Below are 24,964 nucleotides of genomic sequence, written 5' to 3'. Positions count from 1 at the left end.
AAATGTTGATAAAACATATATTTTCTGTATCAATTACAGTTGACTGAAGTATTTAATGAAGGTAAACAAATAAAGTAAAACATGGAAATTTTAATAATCGTATAATATATTCTTAACGATAATACTTAAAAAATACAGTAACAGTAATAAGACAAATATTATATATACATAATGTATCAGTATTTACTCAACATAGCAAACATTAAACTTTGTAGCTTCGTAAATCACGGTTTTATCAGTTTATTAATATATAATTAAATAAATTTTTTGCTTCTTCTGATTTTGGCTTATCAACAAATTGGAGAAGCAATATTCGAAAAAATATAAACGGGTGAAAGAGAGAATTTACTTGGTTTGTTTCAATTGTTATTAGTTATCTTAAATGACCGTACAAAATATTTGGGTTTTTGGACACTATTTTTATAGAAAACTGTATTCAGATTTATACAAATTGTAAGGATTTTTCACGTAGTTAAATGAATGAATACTTATGAAAGAACATCTATATGACCTTATATTAAATCATTGTACAAATATATTATCAATTTCTCTCTTCTTTTATTTTTATATTTTTCCTTATAATAGTAGAATAGGACATTATTTTAATCACACAAGGCTCAATCTTATTAGTATATTTATGCCACTAAATGCATTCGCTATTACACTTGTGTAATTTTCGCACAATAATTATTATAATCAATGAATCAATTATTGTTCAAGCAATAAGCTCGAATGTCTTAATTTACATAATTATTCAGATACATTTTAGCTCACTGATAATGACTCTTTACTGTGTAGTGAAATTTAAGATTTTAACGTTTAATAAGCAGCCTTTTAGAATGAGAAATTTTTGAATAAAACAGGACTTACATGCAAATGTTACAAGGGATTAATATACTATTTACATAATTACATGATTTTGGAGGCAATATGCTTCAATTTCTATATTATTTTCCTCATACAAACGTACCAGGAGCAGTTATTTATTTAAATTTCTCGGTTATTTAATCTGAAATGTTTCTTTAGTAAAAAAAAAAGATTTTATAATCAATTAAAAAACAGCCGACTATTAGTGGAATTAAAATGGAATTCACTTATTAAATTAACAGACTTCAATTAACAGTATCAAACAAATTTCGATAAATAATTTTAAAAAACTGAGCACAGGTATAATTTAATCACAAAGATTGTTAATTTTACCGACATTGATACACGTTGAATTAAATTATACCATCTCTTCACTCTATTCAATTAAGTTAGAGTTTATCCACCATTAAACCTGACCCTATTGAATTTAATTGAAAATGGATCCAGTTAGAAGTTTTTTGGTATATCGTGCTGTTCTGTGTTTCTTTTGAGATCCAGCCTCACTAAAATGTTAATAACAGCACGTTAGCTTGATAAGTCTTTCCAATCCGTTATTTCGTTAATATCAAATTCAGATAAGAAATACAAGTTCAATTACATACATGATAAAGAATAACCTGTTTTAAAATTAATTATCATGCGTTACATGCATTTTAAGTTCAATATATATAATATACATATATATAACGAATTGGAAAGGTGAAACAGATATAAAAGCAATAGATTAAGGAGGAAATGCGTTTATACACGCCATATCAATATAAGTTTAATTAAATATCGAAGATTGTAAATCTACGAATAATGTAGCAATAATTGACTAATTTTGGTGTAGAACGAATCCGGTTCCTTCATTGATCCGTATTGCATGATTCCTCTGATAGATATATCTAGATTCTCGTAGAGTTTAATTGACTTTTTAGTTCCTCAAAGGATCCAAACTTTCCAAAGATAAATCATCGGTTCCAATAGAAAGTCCTCTACTAAAGCCATCCTGTAAGAAAATGACAATTGATTTATTGCAATAACAAATATTACTCTGGCACTACTCATCATCCTTTTTTTTTTCAAGTAATTGGATTACAATAGTACATTGTTGATGTACTGAAAGAAACTGTGGCTTACCAATTGCCAAGGCTACAGTAATTGTTAAAATGAAGCTTTAATCTGAGTAAAGTGTAAATTACGTCAGCCATTTGTTTTTTTGCTTACTATTTTATCACAGATATAATAGAGAAAGCTTGTCTCAATTACCAAGAGAAAGCCAACTCATTGATCACTGATTTTTTTTAATCAAGATTACACACTACTAAATTTCACGTAACTATAAAATTTCTACTTGTGGCATTAAGTTTTCATTTAAAAATTAACAAGTACTGCAATCAGTTCGAGATTTCTATTCAAAAGTTTAATATTACCTTCATCTCCAGCAACCGTTTATCTAAAAGACCAATAGCATTCTCCAATTCTTGCTGGCTAGGATTTAACGTTGATGAGCCAAATTCGCCCATTTCGAAGGGATCATCAATGTCACTTCTGGCATTTGGTGAAGGCGTTGGATTGAATGGAACACTGCCGAAAAGATCTTCCTTCATACCATTTTGACGCCTGGAATCTTTAGCTTTTGGTGGGGGAGCAACTAAAGTAGACAATAATAAAGCTTTAGCGATTTTATAGAGATTTTAACACATTCTCTCGATACTTGTAAATTAGCAAACTTACGAAGTGGAGGAGGACTCGTGGAACCATTAGTTTGCGAGAAGAAGTTGGTTCCAGAAGACATTTGACCATTCAACGTGAAATTATTATTAGTTTGATGTGTAAGACCATTTGTTGCAGATTCATAAGCACGAGGATTGAAGTCTTCCTCAAATTCGTCCATTAAGAGACCCTCCAATTTCGTACCGACGGATGGTGTCAGTGCAGGCTGGTTTCTACGAATCAATAAAACGTAAACTTTTGTCATCATCAAATTTTCACATTAAACTAATAAACATTTACGTACCCTATAAAATCGTCGTCGAAAGATTTTTCAAAGCTTCTTGGTGGAACAGGAGGTGGTTGTTGAGAACCATTGCTATTCCCATTGGTGTCGCTGCTGGAATTTAATGATGAACTGCTGTTTGTACCATTCATCTGTGGAGTATCATTTACTGCTCCAGGAACGTGCAAAATATCAGGAAGATTATGCTGAGCTAAATATGCTGATACATCCGTCTGAATTCAATGGAATAATTATTAATACACTATTATCATTGCAATCAACATAATTAATGGTAAAACCATACTAACGGAGCCTTTAATCGCTGCTATATCTTGAAGTCGTTGTCGATAAACATTATTCTCATGTTCTAACCGTTTGATTTTTTGCTGCAGCACCATAGCACGTTTCTGAGCCTCCAAATCTTTTCCAGAAGTTTCCAAGAACCTCCTATAAGCCAAATCAAAGGCTTGTCCGATCGTCAGCGTTATTTCTCGTGCCAGCTTATCGCTAACAAAAACAAAACATGTGTGCCTCTCAGCATCTTCTTCTTTTGCAATAAAGGTAAAATACTTTTTCTCCCCTTTATCATCCGCGCAATACGAAATTCTGTGCAAGGGGTATTGGTGCATGATTCGCTGTAATCAAACAAATTTACATTATTACAAATACAATAATTAACGTTCAATGAATAATATTTACTTTAACAAATTTCATCGACTTTTCGAAAACGAAACAAGTAATACAATTTCTGATCAAGCATTAATTAACATATTTTAAAACTGCTAAATAATATCTTCACAACGATTGAATATTTATTAAATTTAGCATATTTTGGAATTATTCCAAATTGATAAGAGTATAAACAATTTTAATTACAGTAGTTAACTAGTACATAAATATCTTAAAATAAATATATTAATTGTACTCAGCCACTCGTTTAACTGTTCCAACTCAGTCAACAATATTACCTTCGGTGTAGTTTTGGTTTTCGGTTCCTGAATAGCCACTCCATCGATGCTGATAGTCAATTCGACTTTCGGCGTTTTCGTTCCTTCGCTCTTTCTCAATTGTTGGTTGAATTTTAATTTGCAAATTGCCTCTTTTACAACTTCGATTCCTTTTGGCTGGTCAACTTCAGTGCTTCCCAAATACTGTTGAAACGCAAAAATTCTCAGTTAGTGAAAATCAAAAACGAATATGATTCCATAATCTAAACAGTGCAACTCTTTATGATTGCTAACATGATTTTAAGGTTCAATGAACCCTGTATTGTGTTTGAGGTTTAAGTATTTCGCATGAGATTATGCGTATGTTTGTATGTACGTATGTCGATCGAGTTTCTATGTGGAAGAGAGTTCGTGTGTGCTTCTAACAATATGTCGTACAGGAAAATGAAAGGCAGATAAACCTGCGAGCGTGCACAGGCATTGTGCAATGACCCCGAGTGACGAGAGGCAAACAGACGCCTTAAAAGAAGAATCAAATTTACAATAACTAAAATTTACAACAATTTTAAGAAAATGCGTATATTGATTGAGTTTCTACTAGCAAGAGTGTTCGTGTGTACTTATAACAATATGTCACACAGAAAAATGAAAGGCAGATAAACCTGCCAGCATGCACAGGCATTGTGCAATGACCCCGCGTGACGAGAGGTAAACGAACGACTCAAAAGGAGACTCAAGTTTACAGCAACCAAAATTTGTAATCCTTTGAACAGGAGAAATTCAATGCTTTGAATCATCTCTATAGAACATCACTGAATTTGAATAAAATTACAATAAATGAAGTCTCCTGCAGCTGACAAAATGGCCTTGGCCTTTATACCATTTGTACATTCTACGTCTGGTTAAAAGTTCCAGGAAATTTATATACATACAGAGTGTTCTCCATTCGTTTGTTTTTGCTCGTCTCGCAATTTCTCATCGTAAAAATACTTTACACGTGGCGTTCGACGAGCATCAAGCATGCACGTGTAAAACGTCGACTCACTCTTTATTATCATTTGCCAATTCATAAATACGTTATTAATTTTTCCTCGCAGCTCAAGCTTCATCGAATTTCTTATTTTACGTAATCCTCCACAGTTTTATCTTGTAAACCACTGCAGTTCTTGCGAATTACGGATTATGCTAACTATTCAACGTTAATTTTTTTCCATGTGAAGCTGCAGTAAGGGCACAAAATTGGGAAAGAGCCGGTGAAATATGCGCTTTTGATGTTCCATAAAAATGCTCACAATGATTCCATGAAAGTGATCTGAGTAAGCAAGTGGCACGAGGTTCTTTCATTAATGAATGAAAAAAGCGCAGTAAGTTTATCGTTGGAAAAATTGTGAAACGTGGAGTTACAGAGTCTTGTAAAACGTAGCGGATAGCTCGTGGAGTAGACTTGAAACTCGTTTCCCGCATAAAATGGAAACGAGTTTTCAGGATGGTCGTTCCATGTAAAAATCCCAGCGTACCTTGACTAGGTAGGCGATGTGGCCTTTTTGAAGCGTATCCGGTGGGTGTATCCAGTTTCTCGTTGTTCCTGCAAGAAAATTCAGTTAGAAAAAGTTCACATATTTCCTTGCCCGCAAAACAATAGTAAAACTCGATTAGGTTAAAAAAGAGAAAATAGTAAACTTTATAGAATACCATTTTTGCTGGGTTGATTCTTATTGTTGGTCGAGTTCTGAGCCCATTTCAGTAAGGTCGAGTTTCTCATATTGTCGGTCTGAGCTTCTCCCCGACTTCAGTAGAATTTCTGTAAGACATTATTTTATTTCATTAATACTATATATTAGTTACGTACACAAATATAATACATAATTAACATCGTTGATATCAATTTCCACTGTACATCTCGTTATTAAATTCTAACCGACAACATAGCGTTATCCGTGCGACTGGAAATCACTTTCTACGCCTCTCTACTCCGCCCTCTATTACCCTTCCATTGCTTTATTTCTCACGGATACGCCAATGCATAGCTTTTCTATTGGAGAACACAATGACCTGAGCCGTTCCGCAAAGTCACCCAAAGAAAACAATTTGCTTTTGACAAATCCCCAACGATCCATTATTTTCTTTAATCATAGTTTTTATACGCTCTTTATCGTCCATTCAGATTTCATCCATTTTAATTGCAAAACATTCGAAGTAATTCGAATGAAGAACTTATTTCGCTTGAGGAGTGAAGTTGGTCCTATTGGGAAGATGCGTTAATAAACATACGAGGTTATGGTGGACCTGTCAACTGGCACACATACAGTGCTAATCTGATTATCGTTAAACGGCAGGCAATAGTAAATTTGCAATTGACTGTAATTATTTTTCTAGTGGTTCTGCATAGCGTCCATGGAGAGGTAAGAACATGGTCGATTGTTCGGTTCTCGTTCATGCAGGTTAGCCTTCGCCACGAAGGCCAGAATCCTTTCGAGTTTCATCACTTTGCAGTGTATCGCACATCGTTTAAATTAGAGCTTGCCTGTGATTCGATCGTCAAAATTACTAGACAAAAAAAAACTCTAGATATTTTCCTAGTCAAATTTGAGTAATTTTCAAGCAGGTGCATCAATGGCGGAAGATTTGATCGCCGAGTGTTACGCAATTGTGGAAAAGAAAAGCGAGACGAATTGTGATGTAGGCAGGCAGTGAGATTGGAACTAGCAACGCTGAGCTTGGCTTTGCGTTGCGTGCACGTTCCATTTGTACAGTGTTTAAGCGTTGAAAGATGGAGATTCGGATTTAATGGACGACTTCCTATTCCTCCCACGTGGCGGCACAGCTCCGGCCATCTACAAGATAGATTTTCACTCCTTTATCCCCCCTCTAGTGTACCAAAGGATAGTGACCCTATGGTGATTCTCCCCAAAAGTTACATTAATATTCATGGCCAACATAACCAAACTATCTCTTATGCATTGAAATTTTTCGAATGTGCACCTTTTGCCTTCGAACAATGACCGTTACAGTGATTCCTCGTATTTATCTGTACCCACTTGATATTCTCAGAAGAAACGTAACCTCTACATCTTTACACAATGTTCGAATTACTACACAAACTTTGGTAAAATAATAGTGGCAGTTTCAGCTCGCCCGCAGCGACCAACTGGGCCGTTATTAGGCCCAGTGTCTCATCCCTGTTTCAAGTGCAGGTTCAACTCAAATTGGTAGTGCCCGTTACATGAACTGTACATACAACTTTAAACCTGCACTTGATCGGAGATACGGCACCGGGCCTTAGTGTTCGAAAAAACATATTTATGTATGTATTACCTTGGACTCTGATTGTAAGCCTATAAAACGGCTATAACGTTTCTAAAACGCTCCAGCGTATCATATTGAATTCAGGTATGTTTAAGGAACATTTTTAGCATTGCATTGACTTCTTTTATTATAATGTGTACGGTTAAAGAATTTGTTTAGGTATGAACCACTGGTACGATGTGCTTTCACAGACGATTTATGAAATTTCACGTACACAAGCGTCCCAAACGATCGAGGATACAGAAAGAGTGAACGATGTTTACAGTGTAAGCAGCGAGGGAAAAGAAAGTAATAACAAGCGAAAACAAAAGAATTAGAAGCTGCAAACCGATAATCATTGATGCGCAACTTTGGCATTATTTTAATCGTCGACCTATTTGCAAACGTTTCATACATGTCCAATGGAGACCAGTCAAGAAAAATCGCGACATGAATAATTAATAAACACTCGATTGTGTGTAGACACGTCCGTTCTTTTTATTTGGATACGACAAGATGTTAACAACTTTCGCCGACTATTTAGAGCAACACACTTTTCTCAATCCAAATTACATTTTCGACAAGTTCTCCAAACTCAAATGTGATAGAAAACTAAAAGTAATTAACGCCAGGACGAAAAGTGAATGTTGCGAGAAGTTTAAAAATCCGATCTGACGAAAGAAGTTTACGAACGTTGCACCTAGGGGCCACAAGGTGGAGGGAGGATAGTTCGTATTATTTTGTGCCAGCGGATGCGGTCAATTAGAAAATGGCCGCTCGTACTTTCTCCGGGCAGAGTTTGACGACGCTTGCAGTTGCGACCGTTATGGCGCGCGAATACCGATAGAGAATTGGGAAAAGGAAAAAAAATTTATCGACCCACATAGCACATGGACGTATCGGCAGACAATTTCATGGCGAATTTATCCTCCTCCAGGCATTCCGTGCAGCTGTACTCCCACTTTCACTCGGTCCTAATCGACCGTGTTTTTATGCAAAGAGGAAAAGTTCGCATTTCACTCTACACACGGTCAAAAGTACGGGCTCGAGTTGAAAGAACGGATGACTGTTTATTTCTGTGGTAGGGGAAGACGAGTGAATGTGATACAGTAGTTTGGCTGGAAACTGCACTAACCCTGGAGAGAATTAAAAACGTGTGCAGTACGTGTTAAAAGTTACATAAGGCTTTCAGGCTTTCAAGGTGAATTCTAAACTGGCTTTACTCGCGCAGTTTACTACTGGCCACACCACGCTTTAATCATCATCGCTATTAGTATCGCTCTTAATTCGTCTGAACTTAGCTCCCGTTCTGGATACAGCGATTCGCTTGATGGTGCTGTTTGACCACGCTAAGATTCTGCATAACCTCACTTTGCCCTTTCTATCGCACAAGTCAGGACCTTGCACGAACCAACACTTACCTATTGATCAATCTTAATGCGTCTCAGCATTCTGATGAATAAACAAATATAGACACAGTACTGAGTGTGACGCGATATACTAGGAATAAAATTAGAGCCCGACCGTTTATTTTCAAATAACGCCATTGTTTGGAGGTAATAGGTGTTATCATTGAAAAAATCAGTAGCAGTTAAATTAAAACGGTTGTCTGACCCAGTTACCTTTCGAACGAATTAACATGAGTGGCTTTGGCGGATCGGTGGAGGAATTAAAGAGGTGCATTATCAAACAATTCCGTTATGCGTGGCGACTTTTAAAAGGAAGTGTCGACTGTTAGGGGGCGCTTGAACGCGAAATGCTTCATTCCCACGGTTCGATCGCTTTTATAATACGCACTTGTGCTTACGTACAGACGTACAGTAAGGAGCGACATTATCTTGCGCAGTTAACGCTTTCCCGTTAATCATATTGGTACTTTTCATGCGCATTCATCTAATTCATTAGTCGACCATCCTCGAGGAGCTTCAAACACGCATCAAACGATTTTACTTGTTATTTTTAGTCCATTATAGATTATAAACATCCCCTGGAAAATAGAAATTTGTGATCTTCAAAGACAAAAAAGTGGTGAATAAAAAATTCAGTGTCGCCACGAAGTCGTCTTAAAATCGTCAATACGAATAAAGCAAGATGACCGCTTTTGAGAGTTCAGTAAACAAAGCGTATATCGAGCGATGTTGTTTATGCTAGGTCATCAATAACATTGCTGAAATATTTTGATATACCAGTACTTGTTTTTCTTTACGAAGAGACGCATATTATCGTTTTCTAGCGAAAAGAATACACTGTATTTTATACTGAAGGCACGCATGTCAAAACGCCAACATTGTACGAGATTGAAAAATAAACGAAGGATCTTTCAGCGTGCGTTGGATAAGAAAAATTCATTAAAGCCGTTGGAAGACGCGATTAAACCTCGTGAATCGACTTTTCCACTGCTTGATCGATGACCTTTTTTGTCGCCTTTGAGTTTTGTTCTGGAGGCGCCATCGATAAGCCTCGATTAAAACGCATTTTTCAAACTTCGCTTATCGACCAATCTCAGCGACCTCTAAACTGGCTCAGCACAAATTTTTTCAGAAGAAACGGAAAGAGAGGAGAGATAAATTTTGTATACAGTAAGCTTTTACAAGCTTTTGAGAGAAAAAATCAGCTTTTTCTCATTAATCGTAATTCTTTTCTCAAAACTCTACGGTAACATGGTTAACAATTTGAACTAGAGACGATTCTCCTTGATCCATTACACAGAACAATTAGGAGTATAATTGATTTTCCTATTAATTGCATTCCTTTCATTATCCAAGAAGTTGTCGCCGTGGAGAAAAGTCAGGATTGCGAAACAAGAATGGTTCTTGTCAACTGGAACGTTGTCGTCGTCTACCAAGCAATAATACAATTCCTTTTTTACTTTCAAGTTTTTATAGTACGACTATGCTGAAAGTAATCTAGGTCGTAGACTTATATCACGACCTACAAAACTCTTTTTTGTCGTCCTTTTTGTCCCTGAGAAATTGGACGCGGCACGAATTGATACAAGCGAGTTCAAAGTGTCACGGAAGTAAAGGTGTCGGAAATTTTTCTTGCCTAGTCGGAGAGAGAAAGAGAGATAGAGATAGAGAGGTGGGAAGGACAATCGTACAAATACGGTGATTCACGGTTGGAAACTTGAGAGACCTAAACATATACCAAATATGATTTCGCTGGTTTACAGTCAAGCCAAATAATCATTTGGATGAAACTTTACAAAGAAGAATTTAGATAAAAACTGGCTATGTTAACTGCTATACTAAAAGTGAAAATAATGAAAGTAAGAAAGATTACACTTTTCAATTCTTAACTACTCATTGATATAAGAATTCGTTCTGCATCCGGATAACATCTCTCGTTTCGAAGCCTTCGTAAATTTATGAATTATGACTCTGGACTGGCTGTACGCAATCAAAGTTTCACTCGTAATTAAAGATAATAAAGGTTTCACGCATTTGAGATGCAACAATTCATACGCCACTGTTTATCGGTTTTATCAAACTCAACGACTAATTAACTATAATTAGTCGTCGTAAAGCCTTTTAAATTCATAATGAACGATCTATCAATGTTATGAAATAATTCGCTGGTATCTCGAAGGGCAAATTCAACAATTCTGACTCGTTCCTTGCGCCAACAATTGGATTCGTATCATCCAATCTTCAGAAACGATTGCTGGGGTGACGTGAAAATGAGTAGAAGAAACGTCTTAACTGTGCTTCGAAAGAATCTGAATGAGACGCGAGCAAGCAGACAATGCTCGTTTCAGACAATCCTGCAGAAATCGACTCATTACTCGTTCTCACCCATTGTCTCTTCCAAGAAAGAATTTACTCTGTGTTCGTTCTCGCTTGTAATTTGTACATCTGCAGAAAGACCAAGAAAGTAATTATATTTGAATGGAAATTGGTGTATATTTTTAGTTCTCATTGTTCCATATATATGTAACACACACTTATTATTGTTTTACTTAACGATTGTTTCACCTTGACTAATTTCATTTCCAAATTATCCATGATTCCAAACAAAAGAAGTTAAGTTCCTCATATTGTAGACTTTGTCAACAAAGCAGCAGAAACATCGTGCGTTTCAGCCATGTAAACATAAGCATGATTGTCGAGAACAGTCGTGCTGGATTGTAACTGATTTTCTCTCTCCAAAATATCAAGATAGATCGCGACACTGTTATTGTGTCTCATCGTACAAAATGTTGATGGTATAGGAATTCTCAAAATATGAAACTCACCTACGAGTGTCTTTGCAGGTATATAAATGTGCACTAGGGAACTTAAGTAAATAGCGCGACACACATTCCCACGATGATTGCCAGTCTGGTTCTAGTTTATCCCAGTTTTTTTTTCCAAAAGCAGACGACAAGGAGGAATGGAGAGTCGAACGAGTGTGAAGAGAAAGGAAAGCATTGACCGATCCACACGAAGATTGCGTATGAAACGAGCCACACGACGGCTCGTGGCAGACTACTCGAGCACTATTGGGCATTGGCTTCGTGAAACGGCATACTTCAACAAGTGTCCACCACCATAATCATCACAAATCGTCGTCGGTAAAACAGATTTTAGATTATTACAGGATCATTTCTCACAGTTCATAATACTTCCAATTTTCAGATTTATAACGATTCAATTAATGAAGCAAAGTGGGCCAATGTTCTGTTTTGAAAAGATGAAAATAATAAGTTTAGATTTTTGATGGTTTTAACTCGATTGGTAAAGTAAAACAGAGAGAGGAGCCGAACAAAGTCGAAAGCAGCCGATTGTGGGAGGCTTATTATTCGGTGGAAAACGAAGGATGCTGGTAGTACCAGGCGGCGGTATACACGGTCTCTCTAGCTTTTCTATCCTTCTCTTATTCTTTCATCTCTATTCGTAGAACCGAGCACAATCGGTGTTATTACGCCTTCCTTGAAACGCTGCCTTGTTTTTTCTCCCACATCATGTTACTTTCGGAACTGCCACGCCGTAAAGTGAAACACTGGAGTAAAACTTTTCTCTCAAATTTTCGTTTAATTACTTTAAATCTGAAATTGCAGTGTATTATTAATGTAGAAATATTGTTTAATAGCTTTCTTCCTTTGGAGCATTGGCGAAATTAGCACAATATAAAGCAAACCTGATTCGTTCTGGAATTTCAATGAGGTTTAGAAGAGCGAAAGTTTTCTTGTGATTTGAATTGTAATCGCTGTTGCACAGATTTTTGTCAATTAATTGGCCTCTAATTAGAGATTGACATGGTGAACGTGTTTACTATTGAGAAAAGTAAACAGAAAATCTCTTGAATGAAAATAAGGTTTTTATGACTTTCTAGAAACATACGATTTCAAGTGAGATCTTCTTATTTGAATTGTGATTGCTGTTGAATTTGTTTGTCAATAATCGAGTTCTAGTTACATTAGCTTGGTGGTGAACGTGTTTGCTATTCAGGAAAGTAAACAGAAAGTCTCTTCTGGATGAAAATCAGGCTTTTGATGAATTATCTAGCAATAGAATTACGAGTTAAATCTTGTAATTCAAATTGTAATCATTGTTGCAGATATTTTCATCAATAAATCAACTTCTAATTAGAGATTGACGATAAGAAAAGTAAGCAGAAAATCAATTTTAAATAAAAATAAGATTTTTGATGAATTGTCTAGTAACAGAATAGTGAGCAAGATTCTGTAATTTGAGTTATAATAGTTCTAGACAGATTTTCGACAATAAATCAGTTTCTAATTAGAAATTGACACAGTGAACGTGTTTACTATCGAGGAAAGTAGGCAGAAAATCACTGTAAAATGAAAATAAGGTTTTTGATGAATTGTCGAGGGATAGGATAGCTAGTGAGAGAAAGATAATAATAAAGATGAATGGAGAGGGGATGGGGTAGGGATGGAAGAATGGTGGTACTGGTACGTGGTACTACCAGCCACGGCTGAGACACGCGGACGCTATCTGTCCTCTTCCATCAAACGGCCACCAGTTGGCGAACGTAACACGGAACACGGGAGGAAGGTGCAGCCTTTAAAACCAGCATTTCTTTTAAGAACACTCAGCGAGCTTACTTTATTAATTAATTAACAGACTCGCTAACTGACAAAACTTCATCCTGAAAAATTATTTATATTATAAATCACAGACAACAGTAAAAATGAGAAAAATCATTTGATTCAAATAATATTTAATTTAATGCACCAATTGTTATATAAACCAGAGTACATATTCAATTAACGATATTAGAATAAATAATTATTTGAATAAAAGGATTTTTTCTAAGTGCATATATATATATATAAACTTTTACTATTTTATCACATGCCATAAATCTTTCTTGCTTCACACTTTTACCTTCCGCTTCGCATGATTATTAAATGCTCTCAATTCTCTCCCAGCGAGTGAAACCACAATGGTCGAATGAAAATATGGTATAGCATTTGGAGATTTGTAGTATAAGAGAATACCGAGTGAAATTGAGGGCGAGGCTAGCGACAACATGTAACACGTGCAGTTCGCAGATATTTTCTCACGAGTACTTAACTTTGAGAAAAATTTCTTTTCGTCACGCCAATTTTGCTACTACATTTATACGATCCCATAGAGGAATCTTCTTCGACGTCTGGCTTGGAATTCAAGCATGTGCGTGCGAAAATCGCATTGAATTGTGAAATCAGCGAGAGTGAGGAAACCGAGAATTTCCGTGACGTTTTCTGCACAAGGTGCGTGACCGATATGCGCAACACTTTTATAACAATTTTCTCGTCACTCTCATCGATTATGAATCCTGATAAGCTATCAGCAAATGGGCGTGTATTTGTACATTTTCCAGAATGATTTTAATTATAACCTAGAGGGCGTATCACGGTAATTTAAGTTTGTTTTTAGAAGAATAAGAATTAATGAGAGTTTGTGATTTTTGTTTTTCAATTAAATAAAAACTTTGCAAATAACCTCACCTAGTATTGCCTATTACTTATGCTTTCCAGAAGGATTATAATATTAACAAAGATAGCATAATGTAAACGAATATAAGTTCGTTTTTAGAAGAATTTAAGAATTGTAATGGCGGCCGTACAGTCGGTAAGGACCTTACCGACGCGTGACCCTAGCCTAATTTGGTAATTGGGTCAATCGCGGCAGCACGTGCATGGATCGCGGATCAATTATGCTAATCGCCGCAAGAAGCGCTGATTGATGCCAGGATTGGCGGGAGCCCGGGAATCGGGATGTACTGAATCTTTCAAGCAGCCAAAATTGCGGTAAGGATTGAGGATATTAAGGATTTGCGTGAGTGTGTCAACGAATTAAATCAGTTAGAAGTATATTCCTTTGATGCAAAGTCAACGAATGTAACGATTATACGAATTTCGGTATCTTCTTTTCTCAGGTGCGGTTAATGCATCCCACTTAGTTTTGTTGCTCCTGTGTGCTTGGAAATGAGTCATCCTATGCTAGAAGACAGGATCACACAGGAGAGAATGGCTGAAGCAGATTGAAGGTATCTGGATTAATCAGGTAACGCTGAAATCCAACATTTGGGAGAGTAAAGTGATTTATCTTGATTTTCCTTTCAATCGGGAGATTAAAAATAAAGTCATCCTATTGGTTGAAACACATCGACGCAGGCCAATGGACAGAGTTTCTCTTCTATTACTTCAGTTAAATCATAGACAGTGGTTCGCAAGATGCAGGGTAGAGGGGATAAATAGTAACGGAAAGAAATTTGAAAAGAAAGAGGGAGTCGTAAGTTTCAAACCAGAAAGCAAGTAATCGAGTGATAATTACTCCAGTTATATTCTATTTTTGTTAACTTCTTTTCAAGATTTACTGCGCGATGAAGCAATTCCATTAAGGATTATTGATGAAACTGGAATTTGATAGCTATTTTAAGATCTTCAATTCGAATTAGTTTGAACATTGGATATAAGAGTTATGGTAACCTATCATTTTCGCTTCTCAATCAAAACAAATATTGCGTAAAAATACTCGTCCAATATTTCTGCGCTCATTTTCTAGGAATCTTGAAATAGTAACACAGAGAATGTATCATAACAAAAGCAAGACTGTTTCGTTCAGAAGAGTTTAAGAAATTAGCTTGAATTTGGAATTTTTGCTTCTCGATGAAAACAAAAATTGCGCAAGTAGCCTCTCATCCGGTATTTGATTGTATAATGAATAAGACCCGGCAGAAGCGAAAAAACAACCGGTTTCTGCCAATGCTGAATCATATCCAAAACCTGTTCCAAGGGAACACGCGTGTTTATTCCCATTTTCAATCGGCGAGATGCGCTTTACTTGCATTCTTTTCTCTTGTACAGTCGGCGAGTTCAAAGGCCAATGAAAATCCTCGTTTAAACAAAATTTACTGATACTTTTTCTAAATTTCAGATGACTTTTTCTTCTCCGTTCGAAAACTGTGGCTGACGCACGATAAATCATCCTTGGAGCAGTCGCATTGTTGCAAAATAGCGAATTTATACTCGCAATTAAGAGGAAAATCTTATACTGGACATTCCCAAGAGTTAATGGCACGCAGTATTTAAATAACCAGTTGCCTTGCCAGATGCTACGATAGATAGCATAATGAAAAAACTCAAAGATCACTTATCTAGCAGAGATATGCAAGCAAAAAATTCACAATGAATAATTGCACGAATATATTATCCATGGATAAATTTTAGTATTGTTTTTACATCGAGGTAAGTAGAAAATTGCAGTAAGATTGTAAAGAAAATTCTGCAATAGAATTGCAATTACGTGCACGTCGCTCAATGGAAGATTAATTTTTTTTTGCAAGCATATCTGTAATATGGTATTTCATCAACACAATAATGTCATTCTGAGAATAATTCGGTAGTACGATCCGTGTCACGTGACCGTAACGGGCTGACGATAGAATAATTAAGAGGAAGGAAGGCTGCAAGCTGGAACATGCAGCACAGATTCTCTTCCACTAATCGAAAAATCAGATGGTCTCTCCTGTTCTTTTGGCCTTGTTCTTAACCACCAGTTCAATCCAGTGGAGCCTTTGTATTTTAGTTTTACAAGAAACTGTATTATCTCGACAGTAAGTAATTTTAAACAGCTGACGAAAGTGTACTATCTTTTTTATTATTTTTACACCGAGCTAAATACATAATTGCTACAAAATTATAAAGAGAATTCTTTAATAAAATTGAAACAACATAAATGTAGCTCGATGATTAAATAATATTTTGCAAGCATATCTGCAAAGCAATATCTCATCAACACGATTATAGTATTTTGAGAATAATTCGATAGAACAGCTACATTACAGAGACCGAGCTGACGATTGAATAATTAAGAGGAAGGAAGGTTAAACACGGTAACGTGCAGCAGGTTCCCTTCCACCAGTCAGAAGTCAGATGGTCCCTCCTGTTCTGGCCCTGCTCTTGACCGCCAGTTCAATCCAGTGGAGACTCCCCCACTTCAACTGTATTTTCGTGTAGCGGCACTGTGCTCACCGTGCCACGGAAGGTCAGCGTTTATATACATATATATATAACTATGCACACTGAATGGCTTCGTAAAAATTTCAAAAATTGTTATAAGCACTTCTTCAACTAGATAAGGCACGTACATCAACGTGAAAGTGTGAAGAAACGTATAATAATTCTATCGACGTTGCTCTCGAGTGATTTGACGTCTAATTCCCTCTCACTGTTGTGTTCTTTGTGGCCACAAACCCAAATAAACTTGATTCTTCGGTATCTGCTCTTCATGCAACGGGTGACTCCTTTTCTTCAACTTTCTACAATATTAGGATACAAAGTTATTGAGGGGACGTGAAAAATATTTTCAACTGATGATAAATAGAAGAGCTTTGTTATAATAATTTATTGATGAAATAATTCGTCATTGAGAAAGGCAAGCTGCGTTTCAAGAGTGGTTGGACAGTTAGAACCAGCTTGGTAATTTAAACTGCGTAAGTGGGCGGCCGAGCGATATGAAAAGTTATCTGCGTTTGCCTCTGTGGCTCCATTTATTAAATGACAAGAATAGCGGATGATCTCTTTCACGAGTAACCGAGCCCCTTTGTTCCATTATCTTCAATATAAAAATCATTGCCTTATAAAATATTTCCAATTCATTAATCTTGGTTTATTCACTTTACCGGTGAAAACCAGTAATTTTTTCATCAAATCAATTCAGTTGGTATATCCTCAGGTGTCACTTGAATATACAATTCTAGATGTTTATGGTGTGATGCTGCTATGTACGTAACATTCAAGTTTCCAAGTGATTTTACACTTTGCGCCTATAGAGAGGAGAGATTTAATATTTCTAGTAGAAAGCGCCTCTCTGACTGTGAAACTATAAAGTTTAAATGCTGTTAAGGTCTGTTTACATTAATCTTTGTGCCAATAAATATTCTGACTTTTACAACTGTAGTAGCGTAAAATAAATATTTTTCTCTGTGGTCTTGACACTGTACAGCAAAAGTCTAAATTAATTTGATTATATTTGGAGATTTTTGGCAATATGGCGGCAATTATAAGATACACCGTCACATTTTCACGTTGTCCGATTCAGGCAGCCTTTCGGTTTGAAACCGGTCGACCGTGGGTTGCTTGTTTTACCATTGCGCGTTCATAAATATTTATTGGGAATGTGTGTGCACAAAGGTAAATAATAAAGTAAAATCATCCGGAGAAAGAATAATGCTTGTGTTTGCTTCTTTTTGAAATAAAGGTTGGATCTTGATGGAGTTGAGTTTTAATAGAAAAAAATCTTCCAGGTAAAACTGTAACGATAATGCAGAAAGACAAATATTCGGATGCTGGCGAGATCGAGGGTAGACCTTTGTATTTTCCTACTATTGTGCGAGTGCATGTCCTTTCTCCCTAACTTGCTCCAACTTATTCTATATCTATATATTTGCGCTTTGCCATTCACTCACATGCAAACACTCGAAGGCAGTTCATAAAAATACCGAAATAGAAAGTCCCCGAAGGAGTCCTGGTTTAAAAGCTTCTTTCCCCTTTTCTCTTTTGTTTCTACTTAAACGAATATCGATGCGCCAAAGATCCAAAGGATCATCGCTGACAAGTATATTATCATCTTAAAAATTTCATTGTGCTTTGATCTTTAATTTTCACTCACCAACGAAGACTGATTGTTATTATCCCAACAATTGACGTTTCTTCTTCGTGCGCTTTCCCTAAGAACAATCCACCTGTTCCGTTCCGACAACACAGAACTCACCGATGCGAATGAGGAAAAGTTCGTTTGATTGGTTTGATGGCCGTGTCCTGATGGCGGGCCGTGACGTCCGTGGCGACATCTATCAGTCTGTATGCCCGCCATCTTGTTTTCCATTATGTGTGCTGTGCTGACGACAGCGGTCACAGCGGTGGAGACTGGAGGATGCTGCATCTGTTTGCGCGAAATTTGACAAAAATAAATGCGTTATTAATTTGTTCGACATACGTGGTCTCAATTTATACTGCTTTCCCTATTATTAAAAATATTTATTATCACTGACATTTTGCAACAATTTGAAGTTGAATTGTAAAATATATCTCTAAATAAAAATACCCACTTAAAAAATTCCAAGAATTTGAACATTATTTAATGATATTTATTATTTAATTGTAAAATGTAGAGTAATGAGGATGTAACATCGAGCTAATAATTTATTACTGGCCTTGACCGCACTACAATTTTATGGCACAGGCACGAGCTGTGTGGCCTGTGTGCGCTCTAGTATGGGTTTTATAACAATCAACATGGCTACCTAATGTGTAGCAGACGATACAGGTGCCATGAAAAATTGTAAATAATACCTATTTATAGCTTTAATTATGAGTGAACGAGAAGAAACAGAAAGCGTCGATGGTTCAGATCGCATTGACGATGCATTGGATCCTAGAGTGCAGGTAATGATGCGACTACTGACACCATTTAAATTCACTTTCTCATAGTAGGCAGTGACACATGGTATTGACATTTTCTTGGCAAGCAATGCAAATAGAACTATGACCCTTTTAAACATGCGCTTTTTTGTTTATATTTAATTATTGACAGCATCCTCCTTTTGGTATGTCATTGTGTTATTACTTCAACAGTAGTTTATTCATATTAATTATTAAGAAGAAAAAGTTATTTTATAATGTCATAAAACTGGTTTAGAGTAAAGTTAGTCTAAAGTGTTAAATAATTTTTGAAGACCTATAATAAGTAACTTGATTTTGTTTAATACATTATCTTTCATTTCAGATTGAATTAGAACGATTGAATACAGCTACCGATGATATCAATAAATTAGAGGTGGACCTTGATGTGAGTAAAAGTTTCAAGTACTTTAAACTTAACGCAATGATAAATTCCTTTACATTGTTTGGTATAATATTAGTTTTTTAAATGTTTCTTTAAATAGACATTTTTTTAAACACTGAAAGCCAATTTTGAAAGTGGATGAGATTAAATTTTATTGGTATGATTGGTGTATGGTATAAGCACACAAATGGATAATGGTCACTGAAGATTATATCTTCATAGGCATTAAATGTAATCTCAGTTGAAACAACAATTTGTTATACAAGTCTATAAAAACCTATTCATTTGTTTAAAGTGTAACAAAATATTGGAATTATTAACTTATGGAATGCCATCTATAATAATAAATTAAATATACATAAATGAAGAATAAAATAACTGTATGCTTTATTATTTCTATTAAAATTAAGTGAAACTTTGCAGGATGCAAGAGCTACCTTCCAAGAGCTTTTATGCGAATCTACATTAAAAATTGATGCATTGGCAAAGAAACTGGGTGCTTGTATAGAAAAATCTAGACCTTATTATGAAGCTAGATTTAAGGCAAAGGAAGTAAGTTTTATCCTAAATTGATATGAAAGTATTTGAATGAAAAATTATTCATATTACAATTATTCTTAGGCATTACAAGAAACTCAAAAAGCAGCAATACGCTTTGAAAGAGCAAATGGTCAACATGCAGCAGCAAAAGAAATGGTCTACTTAGCAGAGGAAGGATTAAGAACAGAAGGGAGATGTTTTGATCATGCTTGGCAGGTAGTTGTATATTGGACCATATATGCTTGTACAGACTACAAATTACATACTTTGTAGGAAATGCTTAATCATGCTACATCAAGGGTTAATGAATCTGAACATGAAAGAGCTATTTCTGAGGCAGAGCATAGGCACACAACTGTTTTATATCACAAAGCAGAACATGATGTTCAAAGATTGCAGAGAGATTTGAAACGATCTATAGCAAAATCCAGGTATGTTTTAAGAGCTCTAGTTTATTTTTATCTACATAAGTAATGCATGAATAGCACTGCATTTTTTTCTAGTATTCAAAACTTAAAAGTCTAGAATTCTCCTTCTGTTTATTGTAATTCTATTTCAGAACAGTAAATAAAATACTGGTCCATTACAAATATTTTTATTTAATTGATGTTCTTTTATAGTAAACATTTTATCTTCACTATATATTTATTCCATTGACTTCTGATTGCTTGTGCCTTTTATTTGATTTGCATAGAAATTAGGGTATTTATGTATTTTGGTTATATTTGGTTATATTCATGTTGGCAGTATGGGTGCACGTCGCAGCTTGCTTCTGATAAACAGTATCGCCTACCGGCACGACTTGCTCATGTTGTAAGTAGGATAGATAATCTCTTTTTCCACAATTTTCTTTTTCTTACATCACACTTCGCATGTCCAATATACTTTGTTTTATACATACTTCCTTTTTATGTACTTGTGGATAAAATTTTCTTATAAAAAGTATAAGTTTAACCAAAAATTTACAAAAGTATAATAAGATTTAAATTATTGAATTTAGGCCATACTATGAAATGAAGGCCCATTTCAATCAAATGATGGAAGAGCAGAAGATTAGAGTTAGTATACTAGAAAGGTCTGTAAGTGAAGCCAAAATGACTTATGCAGAAGCATTAAGAAATCTTGAGAGAATAAGTGATGAAATACATAGGGTAAGCCAATTTTCCAATAAATCTTTACTAATTTTTTGGATAAATACCTTATTTAGCTTATATAATTTTTAGACGAGGCAATATGATGGTACAAATAACTATGAGAAGCATAGAAATGATGGGCCAGATCAGTCATCCACACAAACTAATACAGCAACACCAAGTGATTCAAGTTTAACAGGATCACCAGATAGTACAGACTATACTAGTGATGAGTACATGCGATTACCTGACAGAGTTAATCCAAACCCTATCTACACTGTGCCTAACGAGGTAAGTATCGTTTCTATGTACGACTATGTTATTTTTATATTTTTTTTAGCGTAAATATTTAATTGCTTTTTTTAGTGTAAGAAAGACGAATCTACTGAGTACAAGGGCCTAAGCAATATAAGCGTTTTAACTATTGAGAAACGACAATACATAAAGAAGGACCGTCCGCGTAGTATCGCAGTAGCTGATACAAGACATATCGAATCGTTGCAAGTACAAACGTGTTCCTCAGCATCACGTTTGAACGACATTATACGCGTAATTTCGCCAGTAGAAAAAAGAGTTCAAATCAAATCACCCGCTACAGAAAATAATAAAAATTCGGTCGTGTTAAATAATGGAGAGGAATGGACGGAGATAAGTTTAAAAAATTCACCTGACGACATTTTTTACAACAATGAGAGGTATTCTGATGAAGAGGAGGAGCAAATCCCCTATAAACCGCTACCAATGGATCTTAGTCCAGAGACGAGCAATGAACCACACACCCTTGTTGGGGGTAGATTCGACGGAGAGCATAATATTCGAAAAAGATTAGTGTCGCAAAAATCTTTACCCGTAATGCCTAGGACAAATGAAGTTACCCTTAGTGAAGAAATAAAAACGGAAGTTACCAGAAGTCCTTCAACTAGAAGTAAAGGCAAACATGATACTGGTTTAGCAAATTGGATTACGCGAAGCTCTGTGGGGAATGAATCAGCCAGTGGAGGAAGTTCTGGTAAATTGCGAATACATTATAAGGCTTTGGTATGCAAGAATGATGAAGCATTAAAACAAAAATATTTTTAGGAACTTCAAGCAGAAGACAATCTCTCGATGCATTATGGAGCGCAGGAACTGGAGAAAGAGTGAAAGAATTGTTAAATCACGGAATGATGATGTTGAACATATCTAGTCTGACTGAGAGAAGGTCTAGCGAGCCAAAGACAACGGAGAGAGACAAGTATAAGTCTGAGCGATTAGAGGTCAGAGGAAAAAAGGTTCCAAGCCCATTGGAAAAAACTATGAGTTATCTTAATGCTGATGAAGAAACTTCGGATAGCGAAAGTTTGGCCAGGTAAATAAAATATATCATTTAATATAACTATTTAATTTTAAGCAAAATAGCAATATCATATATGACACATATTTTTATTTTATACAAAGCGTGGAAATGTTGACGGAGGATCAAATAGCTTCACTCATGATGGAACAGGATATTAATCAAGTTTGTGAAGAAATATTAGGTACTCCATTGGTTGAAGTTTGCCCACTGTTACAGCAGCTTCAGCAACATTAATAATATTCCAAAACTTAAATCTTCGATGTGAAGGGGTTACAAGACAAACAGAGAAAGTGTTCAGCCTTATCCCAGGGTCAATGAAATACTATTATGTTTTATGGTATTCGGATTTCTTGATTCACGAATCTAGTAAATGATTCGAATGACTTTCTTCCGAAATTAACTAAAATTACCAGTACTACTAAAATTTCTATTCTATATATCATACAACAAAAGGCAATTCCAGTACTTTCAGTGAATTCAATTAATTTCGGAATATAGTTAACATCGCGTTTTAGCATAAAAGATTTTAATATTTTTTACCAAATTAATACTTAATATTTATTAATCAATTTAACTCTTTTAAAGATTAATCATTCACTTTGTTTTTTATTTACAGTTATAATATATTGTTTTTACCATACTACCTTTTTTAAAGTTTCTTAGAAGTTATTAAGATGGCTCTATTTTAAGATACGAAGCTCCTGCCAAAACGTACACAAATGTTTTTTCGTAAATTACAGGAAAGCATAATAAACGAGCGTTAAATATTCTCACTTTTTCATTATGTTTCTCAGTCATTGATTGTTTAAGTTAAAGGAACATTTATGTGAACATATTTTACGTTCGGTGTAGGTATCGAATAGGAGACGTTGTAAAATCATTGTAGAAAATTTGTATTATTATCTCCAAGTCAGTAAATAATAGACCAATCGCTATAAAAGAAGCAATATAGTACATTTACATTACATTAACATTTAAGCAGCAGTGCTCCATATTAAGATGTGTTTTATATTTTTCTCTTGACCCTTTGGGCAGCTATGATTCGCTGCAAAAATAATGTATTCTAGAATTAAAATTAAACCGTGATAGACATACAAATTGTAAAATAAATTAATGCACTGTGTGTTATGTTAATCTCAGTAGATAACTAGTAAACATTTTATTCCTTTCGTCGATTTATTGTATATAAGTTTTATCAATGTGGCTATTGGTAATCAAGTATTGTTTGAAGTATTATAGCATGCCAATTACTAATTATTAAGATAATTTTCGAAGTTTCTTCAAAACTATGATTGTAAAAGATAGATTTTTCGAAATTTCGCAAGAGTTCTGTAACGGTTTACGTAAGACTTGCAGCAGAAGTGTTACAATGCAGTCTTTAGCGACGTTATTTATTGTCAGTGCGAATTACAGTATCTCAAGTAATTTAGTTAGTAACATTAATTAAAATACCTTATAGCCATCACTTATGCGATGAAGATTTGATTAATGTAATACTAGCGATAAGGAATAGCAAAATGCGGATTTTTCCGCTAGTTTCAATTTTATTAGTAATGTTATTTATATACAGGGTCTTTTCCTAACGGCGGGACATAGGAGATTTCGTGTTATTTGACTATAGTACTTTTTACTATAGTCAAATTACTATTTTCCCTTTAATTTAAGTATTAATCGAAGTCACCAAGATTAATTAAGTAAAATGATATTTATAATAAATAATAGAAGCAATTAAACTAAAGTAACCATTAAAACTTAACTATCTACGCTTTTATTAATTATATTAATGTATAGTAAGTGCTTCAATGCTATAGTCAAATAACACAATCCTATGTCCCGCCGTTAGGAAAAGACCCTGTATTGAAATCTTAATTTAATTGATAAATAATGTGATACAGATGGAGAAGCAAGAATGTGTAAAGAGCAATATTTATATTTACAATGTGTATTTATAAATATCTCTTTTGTTTTTGCCAAAGCATAATTATTTAATTTAATTAATGTTAAAATTTTAATATTTGTTAACTTAAAAGTCTTATAGTATAAGCAACTTATTATTATAATATATATTCAAATGTACAATATTTTATTTCAATATGCTAAAAATGAATGTAGTAATGAGGTATAGCGCTAAAGCTGATTTCGACTAATTGCGTTTGTTTCTGCCCTAGACATTTTAATTACATATATCTTCCAAGGTACATTATAAATAAATAGCCGCGTATAAAATACAAAGCCTTTGACAAAAATTAAAATTAATCTTGATGTTACCTTTAAATCACTCGCGTGAATATTTTTTGCGAAAATGTTGCGTACAAAGTAAAACAGAACGAATTGCATATGTGAGGACATAAATTTTGTAACATACATAAAGATGTACATGGGATTGTAATTATATGTATATACAAGCATATTTATTAAAAAACAATATAATAAGCTTATAAATAATGCACTATAAAATGTGTGTGTGTGAGTAGATTAATTTTTATTTATTTTAACCTATTAATAGAATTTTTAAAAACGCAGCGTTTCTCTTGAAAACAAATTAAAAATTGTAATATGATAGAATTAAAATTTTTATTTTTACTGTACATAAA

The 24,964-nt window shown here is 34.8% G+C and overlaps 2 protein-coding genes across 5 annotated transcripts; one reads left to right on the top strand and one right to left on the bottom strand.

Moving 5' to 3' along the window:
* Positions 1–84: 84 nt before the first annotated feature.
* On the bottom strand, positions 85–18,307 carry LOC136782009 (PTB domain-containing engulfment adapter protein 1-like). Of its 2 annotated transcripts, none has more exons than XM_066741108.1 (9): positions 18,186–18,307; positions 5,488–5,596; positions 5,313–5,380; positions 3,817–3,999; positions 3,157–3,483; positions 2,870–3,081; positions 2,587–2,798; positions 2,283–2,503; positions 85–1,858 (listed from the first exon to the last, which is right to left on the bottom strand). In XM_066741108.1, exons 2-9 carry the CDS (start codon positions 5,555–5,557, stop codon positions 1,784–1,786), a joined length of 1,368 nt encoding a protein of 455 aa, XP_066597205.1. In that variant the 5' UTR covers positions 5,558–5,596; positions 18,186–18,307; the 3' UTR covers positions 85–1,783. The 2 variants fall into 2 exon arrangements, with proteins under 2 accessions (XP_066597205.1, XP_066597206.1); XM_066741109.1 differs by lacking the exon at positions 18,186–18,307 and adding an exon at positions 11,315–11,483.
* On the top strand, positions 16,801–24,808 carry LOC136782008 (uncharacterized). Of its 3 annotated transcripts, none has more exons than XM_066741107.1 (11): positions 16,801–16,811; positions 19,302–19,364; positions 19,785–19,913; positions 19,983–20,117; positions 20,175–20,332; positions 20,649–20,714; positions 20,902–21,052; positions 21,125–21,325; positions 21,401–22,043; positions 22,115–22,382; positions 22,472–24,808. In XM_066741107.1, exons 1-11 carry the CDS (start codon positions 16,803–16,805, stop codon positions 22,602–22,604), a joined length of 1,956 nt encoding a protein of 651 aa, XP_066597204.1. In that variant the 5' UTR covers positions 16,801–16,802; the 3' UTR covers positions 22,605–24,808. The 3 variants fall into 3 exon arrangements, with proteins under 3 accessions (XP_066597204.1, XP_066597202.1, XP_066597203.1); XM_066741105.1 differs by lacking the exon at positions 16,801–16,811 and adding an exon at positions 18,463–18,961; XM_066741106.1 differs by lacking the exons at positions 16,801–16,811; positions 20,649–20,714 and adding an exon at positions 18,463–18,961.
* The last annotated feature ends 156 nt before the right edge of the window (positions 24,809–24,964 follow it).

This window comes from Prorops nasuta, unplaced genomic scaffold (genome assembly GCF_024137725.1).
Source record: "Prorops nasuta isolate Cenicafe-Biocafe unplaced genomic scaffold, Cenicafe_Pnas_1.2 PNAS00025, whole genome shotgun sequence".
Lineage (NCBI taxonomy): Eukaryota > Metazoa > Arthropoda > Insecta > Hymenoptera > Bethylidae > Prorops > Prorops nasuta.
Note: the sequence above shows the minus strand (reverse complement) of the source record. Positions and strands in the feature narration are given on the sequence as shown.

What these genes read in the sequence shown, in the direction of transcription:
- LOC136782009 (XM_066741108.1), bottom strand. Translation starts at nt 5,557, where the DNA reads ATGAGAAACTCGACCTTACTGAAATGGGCTCAGAACTCGACCAACAAT. An exon ending in AAACCAAAACTACACCGAAG is followed by an intron (nt 3,484 to 3,816) that starts GTAATATTGTTG and finishes GTTTGATTACAG; the next exon opens with CGAATCATGCACCAATACCC. An exon ending in TTCGACGACGATTTTATAGG is followed by an intron (nt 2,799 to 2,869) that starts GTACGTAAATGT and finishes ATTGATTCGTAG; the next exon opens with AAACCAGCCTGCACTGACAC.
- LOC136782008 (XM_066741105.1), top strand. Translation starts at nt 18,887, where the DNA reads ATGAGTGAACGAGAAGAAACAGAAAGCGTCGATGGTTCAGATCGCATT. An exon ending in TAAGTGATGAAATACATAGG is followed by an intron (nt 21,053 to 21,124) that starts GTAAGCCAATTT and finishes TATAATTTTTAG; the next exon opens with ACGAGGCAATATGATGGTAC. An exon ending in GATAGCGAAAGTTTGGCCAG is followed by an intron (nt 22,383 to 22,471) that starts GTAAATAAAATA and finishes TTTTATACAAAG; the next exon opens with CGTGGAAATGTTGACGGAGG.